Source organism: Nelumbo nucifera, chromosome 6 (assembly GCF_055504915.1).
Source record: "Nelumbo nucifera cultivar China Antique chromosome 6, China Antique-T2T, whole genome shotgun sequence".
NCBI lineage: Eukaryota > Viridiplantae > Streptophyta > Magnoliopsida > Proteales > Nelumbonaceae > Nelumbo > Nelumbo nucifera.
This window is the reverse complement of record NC_142654.1, coordinates 25,187,142-25,197,406: the sequence shown is the minus strand read 5'-3', so window position 1 is coordinate 25,197,406 and position 10,265 is coordinate 25,187,142. Positions and strand designations below refer to the sequence as shown.

The 10,265-nt window shown below is 36.9% G+C and overlaps 1 protein-coding gene across 1 annotated transcript; it reads right to left on the bottom strand.

Annotated features, from left to right (window-relative positions):
* Window positions 1–3,834: 3,834 nt before the first annotated feature.
* LOC104598668 (protein indeterminate-domain 12-like) lies at window positions 3,835–7,652 on the bottom strand. The gene is made up of 3 exons (XM_010260845.3): window positions 6,992–7,652; window positions 6,510–6,906; window positions 3,835–4,816 (listed from the first exon to the last, which is right to left on the bottom strand). The coding sequence occupies exons 1-3, from the start codon at window positions 7,158–7,160 to the stop codon at window positions 4,060–4,062; spliced, it is 1,323 nt and encodes a 440-aa protein (XP_010259147.1). The 5' UTR covers window positions 7,161–7,652; the 3' UTR covers window positions 3,835–4,059.
* Between the last annotated feature and the right edge of the window lie 2,613 nt (window positions 7,653–10,265).

The following is a 10,265-nucleotide window of genomic DNA, read 5'->3' as shown; positions in this document are numbered from 1 at the left end:
TTTGGGGTTGATATGATCTTATAAATTAAATCCGGATGCATTAATTCTTTGATTGATGGATCCAACTTAGGGAATCCTAAGGATTTTAATAATAATAACAAAATTTCAATATTTAATTATAATGCTTGAAATTTTAACATAATTCACAAGTGATAAGCTAACTAATTCAAACAGATGGTTAAATACACTGTAATTGATACAGGCGACTTGTTATGAGAGAGTCTCATAAATTCACATTGGCGCCCCACATGCATATCTGTGACAGCATTGGGAACAATATCTCCCATAATTGTCAATAAGAGATGTTCCAAATACGAATTGGGATCTGCTCCTCACATAGGGTGCCTTACACCGACCTCACATGCACATTTCATCATGCATTGCGAGCATCTTCCATGAATAATAAGGTATAAGTACGTGAAATATTCCCAATGCATGGTGGGATGTGTCTGTAAGGTCAGTGTGAAGTGCCCTATGTGAGGAACAGATCCGGTCTCTTTCAATACACAGTTGGAATGTGCTGTGGGGCACCAATATGAACTTAGATTGTATGGGTCAAAGAGGATCTATGGGTTAAGACCAACCTATTCAGATCTCGCAATACCTAGCTATAAAAAATATCTTTAAAAACAAAAAAAAAAATGAAAAATGAAACTAGAAAAAGGGAGTAAAGCAGAAAAATAATTTGATGAAGGTGGAGAAACATGCATGCAGGAAAGTAGATAAACCAAAACTTCAAAGCAGAAATGAATTGATTTCCATCCCCTAAGCATTACAAGGATGGCATCAATAAGAAACAAAGGTCGTTGCAAACCTTTGCCACCCGGCCGGAGTTTCAACCCACGCACCCACCATGCATGGCAGGCTTTAATGTCTTGCCTAAGAACTCCTACACCCTTGGATTACTCAACTTGCATGGGTGATAGGGAGAATGGATCCCAAAGAGCTCCAAATGGGTATATTCATCTATACCAGAAAATATAGACAGATAGATAGCCATGACCCGGTGGCCCCTGATCAGCTTGCCTACCTTCCCTGGTCTGACTTATTCTTCTGAGTTAGCACAGTTTAGATCTTGTATACCTACAAGAATGCTACTCACACTTACCCATATGATACTACAGTTTTACATTGAGAATATCTCAACATGAATGATAATATGCAAATACAGGAGATTTTCTCAATGTACAACTATAATGAGACATGTGTAAGGTTCTATTGGGTATGAGATCTAGTCTCCAGTTAGTGAGGGTGCAGCTTGTGGGTAGGGCTGAAGTTTTACATTTTGAATGGGCCCACCCTTGACCTTAATTCAATGCACTTAAAAATTTATACATGTAAAATTTCAAGTCAAGAACACTTTGGCTGTTTGAAAAAAAAAAAGTGGAAACTCTACATGACATGATTACCCACTCAATCCCCTTGTTTATCTTTTTTATTAAAAGAACATTGTAGGTAATTATTCTTTTACCTTCTGATTAAAATTTAAGGCTATATTTAGATGTGATGTAAATCAAAAACGGATGTAAAATTTATACCGGTTCGCTTTTATACGCATTTGGTAAACAAGTGTAATCATTATCGACGTAAAACTACACTCCGGTTCAATTTTGTGTGCGTTTGGATGGAGTGTAGATTTACATCGATGATAGATGTAAAACCTCATTACATTTAAAGCTTTACATCGATAACCGATGTAAAAACTACATTTATTTTATCGATATAAAACTTAAACCACTTTTTACATCGATTTCAAAATACAATGGTTATATATATTTAAGGTTCAGTGTAAAAAAACGTTTTACACCTCTTCCAAACGCAGCCTAGAAGAATATTGAAGGTAACTATTCTTTTACCTCACATCTATGATAACGTGTCATCTACAGTAAGTTGTGTATATAAGGTATTTGGAACCCAGACTTCTTGAATATTGGAATTTTGACAAATACTCACCTCAATACAACTCTTGCTCCAATCCATACTGACTGTTATGTAAATTCATTGATGGAGGTGATGATGATGGTGGGTCAGTAGACATAGAGTCATATGGCCATGGACCTACGACATATTCATTCATGGTTGTGTAAAAGTGCGCTCTTTACCCAGTGGATGTGAGCCTACACGCGTGGAAAGACTGTTCCCTTCTATAAGAGGACTAGTACATTAATTCAAATCAAACATGCATGTTCAAAGACTTTGTCTTATTGGAGCAAAATGGAACGAATTTATGCAATTCATCGCACTGACCCTAAACACAAAATGTTGAGACTTTAGTTGCGTTGCTTCCAAAAAAACTAAAAGGAAAAAAGAAAATTACTTTGTTTCTTGCATTACTCAGATTGTATTCTCTGAATTGTATAATTGTTAAACAAAAAAAAAAAAAAACGGGATTTTTATCAATTTAATTCCTACCTCATAAATTGTACAGTTAAGAATAATGACATTGAGGGAATCTATCAATATAAGGAAAACTATATATTGGGACTAATGGAGTTTTGGTAAAAATTTATAAGGTGGGACAAACCATAAATCCCCCACCTCTCAAAAAAGGTTCAAATGATGAAAATGCAAATTACTATGGTATGCATCCGGTTATTGTCCTATTAGGCTGTGTTTGTGACCATTGAGTTTAAAATGAGTGAACCGTTGGAACTTTTTAAAATGTGATAATTGATGTAAATAATAAATCAATATAGTATTTACATTGATATCGAAGGAAAAGTTTACATTAAAAACAAACATGTGAAAATACAGACCGAGAGGAAAAGTTTTTGCACTGAAAACAAAAACAGTCTTAATTTCAAACCATTGATTGAGTTTTTCTTTGAATTTAAAACAATCAACAATGATATTTGCGTTTCATTAGAGGCTGCAAGAAACTGCTGCAAAGGTGGTTGCAGACTTGCAGTAGACATAAGCCTCGACAAACTCTATATAGATATGCATGCATGCATGTTCAAGGGTTTGAATCTCACAAAATTTGCCCAAAATTCACTGCTTCCGTTGAAAGATGCATTCAAACAACCCTCGTTTCTAATGTTAAGGCCCATTCAAGACATGAGGCACATGACCCCCAATAAAATGGGTTTCTCTTGGTTCATTCAATGAAGGATGTAAAGCATCCTCTGTGAGCACAAAGAAGAAAGGGTCCTATTTAAAAATGCATGTGAGAGGCTGTTTTTAGAAACATCAAATTGGTGTTTTCTTACTCCAAGGTATTGAAGTCTAATCAATCTTTCTGAAATAAATCTCACATGTGATGTGATAATACATATCTTTCAACAATTTGTATTGATCGACCCGAAATGTTTCAGGTAGAAACAACAATAGTATCAAATACAATCCAAGAGTCTATTTGGTTTATAGTCAAAATTGGAATCACAATCCTTCAAAATTAGAATCCGAATGGTCTATTCCCATCTGTTTGATTCATACGTAAAGGAACTACTGGAATCAACTGTAATGGTATTTCATTCCTAAGGAAAGGGGAGGAAATGGCATTTCCTCAAATGTGGAAATGCTATTTCACCATGAATGGAAATAAAGTTTCGATTCCCTCCAACCTAACAATTTGAATGAGAATGGCCCAGACGTATTCCCGCAAATCAAATGAGCCTTAAAATTACCCGTAAACAATAATTGGAGTCAAAGTTGTTTCCAAAAGTAAAGCGTGTACTGTTCAGGCGGGCCATGCACGTACAAGTTTCTCATTAGAAAATGGCTCTCTTCTCATTTGTGAGTGTGTGTGTGTGTGTTTTTTTTCACTGAATATCTCTTTCCTCCAAATTGACTAAGCAGAGATCACTGTTTTTGGCCGGAAGATGATCAGATCACTTTAGACAAAGCTTTACTAAGTTATTAAAACAATGCCACTTACAAGGAAAAAAAAAAGAAAATATAAGAAACAGTGAATTTTGTAAAATTTAACCAAGTAGATAAGGAGTGACATTATGGACAACTTTGTCATTCTCAACAAAGGGAGGGCCATCTCCGTTCCCAGAGTTTTACCAATATTAATGTTTTAGCCCTCATTTTGGGTTCAGCCATCAGTGATCAGCCTCAGCCTTCAATTCTACTACCATAGTCACCACCCCACTTTCCCGAGGTAGCATGTTCAGCAATCAACAACGAGACGTCTCGGTCGTAAGGAGTGAATTCAACGCCCCCCGCGAATGATAACAGGTCTTTAACGTTGATACCACCCTCACAATCCCCTGTTAGTCCCAGAAAGTCTCGAGTCAGACGGCTATTCTTCTGCCACGTGGCTAGATTTTCTAACGGGAATCCCACATGGTTCCTTTTCCCATACTCGTCCAACCGTTTGATGGAGGACGTAATATGATGACCCACTGGTTGAGTTTGTGTGGCGCTTGAAAGGGCCGCTGCACCAAAATTCGCAGCCTTTTGAAGCAGCGCAGTGGCCGACATATGAGCTGTGTTGGTTTTGCTGTTGGGGTTGTCGGTGGCCATCTGAAGGTGGTGTTGTAAGGGTGATGCAATCAACTGTTTATGGGATGGTTGATCGTAGAACAATGGAGGGGGAGAGATGGTTGGGATTTGATGCTGCTGCTGATGATGATGATGATGAGCCTCGGCCTTGATTTGAACTGGGTTTTGAGTAGAGTTTGGATTGTGAGGTGGGTCGATCTGGGATGTCTGGTTTGGGAAGTTCTGTGGTTGAGTTAAGAATGGGAAGAGAGGAGTTGGGTTTTGTGGGTGGAGATGGAGGGGATGTTCTGATAGGTTTCTGGAGAGTCTTGCACTCTCTTCTGCCAAGGCATCACAGAAGGCTCTATGAGTAAAGAAGCTGTCTTTCCTGTACAAAATATCAGAAACACAGTAACTAAAAAGGGGTTGGTAAAGTAAACTCTACAATTTAGAGATTGAACTTTCTATTTTGTTATTCATTTTCTGTTTTTAACTGGTCCATCAAAACTATTGGGTGGTTTACAGACCTCTAAAACTAAAACTCTAAAAGCCTAAAAGAAACAAATGGATAAGTCCATGGATTTTGCTATGATGAACACAACAGGTTTACTGCAACTAGCTAGTAAAGGGAAAACAACAAAAGAAAGATATATTCATGCACATATGAAGTATAGATATAATTAGTTTTTACATTTTTTTATACTTTTGCAGTTAAGAAGTAAACAAGCCAAAGAGAATAATGGAGTTATAATTCATTATGATTATAAGAAAAGACAGAAAGGCCATATGAAGCTTAAGATTTTAGGGGGACAGACTATTGCAGAGTGCAGATGCTTTTCATTGTTGTCAACTTAGTGAAGAGAATAATAGCAAACAGCTGCCATGCATGAAAAGTGGGAATGTCACACTTGAACACAGAATAATATTCAGGTCAAAAAAAATAAAATAAAACAGAATAATATTCTAATGGATGAGAGGTCTTCCTAGTTCCTAATTCTCTGGTACGGTAAAAGGGAGAAAAGCCCCATGCATGAAAAAGAGGTCTTATTCATTCTCCTGTAGGATAGGAAAAGGCTGAGAAGCTAATAATGCTTGCTTGAGAAATTAATGGAGAGAGTCCAGCTCCCACAGAATTATGGCTTCATAAATCTTAAATATTTAATATACAAGGGAAAGGGTCTTTAAGAGTCGTTAATGGAAGAATGACCTAGACGTCAAAATAAACTATAAAATTGAAGAGTCTAGACATCACATATTGCAGATTTATCAGTTGCCATGATTATATGTGTATATAGTTCTGATTCAGGGAGCTCTGAGAGCCTGTTATCTGTAGGTAAATAATGCTAGGCATCATGAACATCAAATCACGGACTTTCTATAACCATGAAGTTTCAAGAAAATCAAAATTAAAAGAAAAAAGAATTAAAAGTTTTACTTTTCTTTGACTAGAGTAGAACTTTCATCATTTCTCTTAAGGTTGCAGACACTCCATACCTGATACCTTCAAGTACCAACAGTAAAAAAAAGCAAAAGAAAACCTCGAATGAAACGACCAAGTAAGGCCAATGGGTATGAGAGAATATGGTGTTTTTCTTCGTGAGCATGGGCAGCAGAGATATTAATGGGTTTTGATTGACTTTTTGACCCCGAAGTCCCATGCATACATACAACAAGAAAGAAGAAACGCATGCATCAAGATATAGGACAGGAGTCAGCTGGAGAACTGGAGAGAAGACAAAAAGTAGCCATTAAATCACAGGTAGGAAGAGTTTATGCAGGTTTCTTTTTCCTTCTCTTTGTATGTCTTAGATGGATTTTAATCTTAACTTTAATTTCTCTCTTCTTCAACAGACACTTGAAGGAAGTAGGAACAACCCCAAAACAAAGTTCCTCGAAACCAAAAACAAAGAACGTTCTAAAGACATAAATTGCAAGAAAAGGGACTAATATCCTAAAAGAGTGAAGAGATGAGAAACACCATAACTGATAAAAGGAGGGAAGATTGGGATCTTAACAAACGGACAGACAGACCCAAAAGAACATATAATTTAAAAGAGAAAAGGGAAACAAAAAACATTTACCTGGAGAAAATGGTTCCACAGTCACATCTATATTGTCTTGTGCCACAGGTTTTTGAATGAGCCTTCCAATCTGATTGAACTGCATATCTCTTAGAGCATTTCTCACACTTCCATTTCTTCTCTCCATGTTTTCTGCAGAAGTGTTTCTTGATTCCTGTGAGGTCACCAAGGGCCCTTGAAGGGTGGTGGTGAACACACGAGGGCTCTGGACACACATAGACTCTCTTTCTCATCTCTTTGCTGGTTCTCTGCCTCAGCTTCCATGGAAGGTTATGGCCTCTCCTGTGAAGCTGAAGGTTCTGATCTCTCTGAAAACCCTTGTTGCAGATTTCACACACGAATCTGTTGGTGGCCAACAGTGTCTTAGGAGATAAAACAATCACTTCAGCATCTGGGTCTGAAACCATCAAACGAAATACATAGATATAGGGAGATTAAAATCAGGAAGGGACCTAATGCATTAAAGAAGGAAGAACCTTTACCCGGGTTTCCTGGAAGATTTCTCTTCTTCTTGATCTTCTGTTGCTGCTGAGGAGAAATGGAAGACGAGATAGGATTTATTAAACTGCTCAAGTCTTGAACTCTAGTACCAGACGAAACACTAGCATCCTCAGACAAAGAGGTCGAATTGGACATGGTTGCAAGCAACATGCCTGTGAATACAACTTAAACAAAAGAAATTCAAACCAAAGGCAATAGCAGTCGGATCCCTTTGTTTACTGGGTTTATTTCTTCACTTGGTGATTATTGCTTGATCGGCTTTACATATGAAACAACAGCGAAGTAGAAATCATAGCTTTGTATACAGCAGAATACAACCATTCTTATGCACAGGTGGCAGTGATATCTAGACATAGAAAGGCATCATTTGATGAGTGTCAAAAGAAAATCTCGTGACGAGAAGATTATTACGATCACCCTAGAGTCGCTATCCGCTCCTGGATTGCTTGTCTGAGCAACTCTGCAACACAAATGAGAAACCTCTTTCCAACTCTCTCAAACCCATGAGGCCCACCATGCAATCAAACATGGAAAAAACTGGATAATAAGATATTTTCTCATCCAAACTGTACTACCCATTAACCCTCTCCTTTGTTTCTGCAATCTATATATACAAGTAAACAAAGAACGACTGAATTTCATTAATTCGTATTTGACGGATGGTGTTTTTCTTTTTCTGCTAAGACAAAAGAAATGATGATTGCAATGGCAGACTAATAACAAGGGTTGGCAAATTAGAGAAAATTCAATAAAGAAACTCAGACGAGAAAATGACCAGGAAACCACAAAAAGTAACAAATTCAGAGAGAGAGAGAGCAGGAATCTCACCCCACCTCTTCTCTTGATTCAGCATATTATGCATTTTTTATTCTCAAAATCTGACGTGGGCACTTTCTGTCTTTTCGTTTGCTCCTGTTATAAAACACCCAAACCTCAAAAGGACCTTGATTTCAATGGAATGAGATCAAAAGGAGAGGTTGCTTATTACGAGAAGATTAGGAGAAGCTTAAAAAGCTTGGGGTGGTAAAGGCAATGGGGGGAGGCCCTCACTGACTTTTCAACATCTCACTATGAACATGATTGATTCATTGGTTTGCTCTCATCTTAAGCTGTTATTTTAATAGTATATTTTCACCATACTCCTAGCTTAAGCTGTTATCTTGCTATAGGGTTTTCACCTTTATTACCTCCCCCCCCACCTGTAACTAATTCATCCTTTTTTAATACCCCTTAATTTATTTTTCTTCTTTTAATTTAATCCTTTTTTAGATAATATGAGTAATGCCTGGTTATCTAAATTGAGACTTAGCATTTCTTTGATGCATCCCAAGTCCTAAGTTCCTAACCTCTTCAAGGATCACAAGCTAGAATTAAATGAATGATGATGCATGCCTCTGTATACATATATACTTTATCCTAGAAAAGGATATTCTATTTTGAAAAAAAAAAAGATTAATTGCATGGTTTGATGGAAATTATTAATTTTTCTAAAGATTTTCTTTGTTTCTCCGATTATAATTATTTTGTGTGTTTCATCCTCTATTGCTTTTGTTACTTATTCTCTTGCATCCCAGTGCATGGTGAAAGCGTCCAAGCTTAACCCCACCATGCATGGGAATTTTGAAGGCCTCTTCATCTTTATATCTTTTTCACTTTTTTTATTCCAGACCTAGACCCAGAGCCATGTAGACATCCATAAAGAAGATAAGATGATTACCAGAAATTTTGTGTAAAGTTCATCATTGTAAAGAATTTTGTTTTTCTTTTAGGGAACCCTCTAATCCGTATGGGTTCCAATTTTATGTGTTGCTCTATTAATTCCTCTGGAATCCTATGTAAGTCAGTGCTTCTATTTGCACTAGAGAGCATATCACTGGTAAGTCCGGCTTATTGCAGATAGTTTTTGTCTTTTTGTTTTTCCCTAGTTGGGAAATATGTGAGACCAATTGAAGCCTATAAGAAAGAAAATTGTCTTGGTCATTGAACAATTAAGATCATCCTATGTACATTTCAGGTTTCTTATTTTTGAGTGTTAAGACCAAGAGGATTCTCTAATAATATTGTGTTGGTCTTGTGAAGGTAATTATTATAACACTTAGCCATTTTTGTTCCTTCACTTACTAGGTAAGATAAGGATTAGGCTTTTATATATATACAACGCAACCCTTTTAATTAAAAGTGTTAAAGAGACATGGAGCTCATTTCATTGAATTCATGATTACAGTCTGACCTCCCAGTGACCAAATTACAGTATTATTACAGTTTTTTTCTTGTTTTTATGGGCCCATTGATAGGTATAATGGTAAAATTAATGGCTGACAAGCATGAGAATGTGGGTTCCAGTCTGAGAGCAGACACTTTGCACAAAAAAAAAAAAGAGAGAAGACGCCAAAAATTAAGTCTATATTCCGTCCATCCATCCCAAGACCCAAGACATCTGGGACAAAAAAACATTGGGTAATGGCGTTTTGATTGATTTTGCCATGCCCCAGTTCTTTAGTAACCCCCTTCCCGCTGGCTTGCTTGTTCATGCTACTCAGTTCAGTTCTGAATTTCCAATCAGAAACCAAAGAGATAGGTCTGACAAGGTTGGGCGGTTTGAAAAATTCCATTCTTTTCATTCTAAAATGCTCAGTCAGTAATGGTTATATAATCGGATGAACTCCTAACTTTCAGCATGAACATCTAGAGATGGGTAGATAAGATTTTCCTATAATTTTCATATATGCAAAAAAGATGTTTGAAATTAAGCCTCTATGGAGTCACCAGACAAAATTGCATCATTTTTATTCAAACATATTCTGCTTGTAATCTATCATCTTTTTCCCAGCAGTTTTCAACTTATTGTCTGCTGCTCCTAAGTATTCACTAAGGCTGTGTTTGGTTTAAAGAAAAGAGTAGGAAAAGGAAGGGAAAGGTAGGAAAACCTACAAACTTTTTATAGGTTTTCCTACATTTTCCTTCCTTTTTCTACTTTTTCCTTCAAACCAAACATAGCCTAAAAGAGTATGTTGCATCAGTAGAATTTATCTTTGTCTAAACCTTTTCTTACTTAAGACCCGATTGCAGACATGCAGTGATTTGAGCCAATAGCGGAGGTTGAATTGGATCAGCCATGACAGTCTGAACCAACCCAGGTCTAAAATTTTTCTTTTTTTTTTAACCCAGGTTGATCCATCATCCACCCAGCCACCTTTTTTTTTTGTCTTTTTGTTCAACACCCTGATCCATACTTGATAGAATTTAGGAACACCA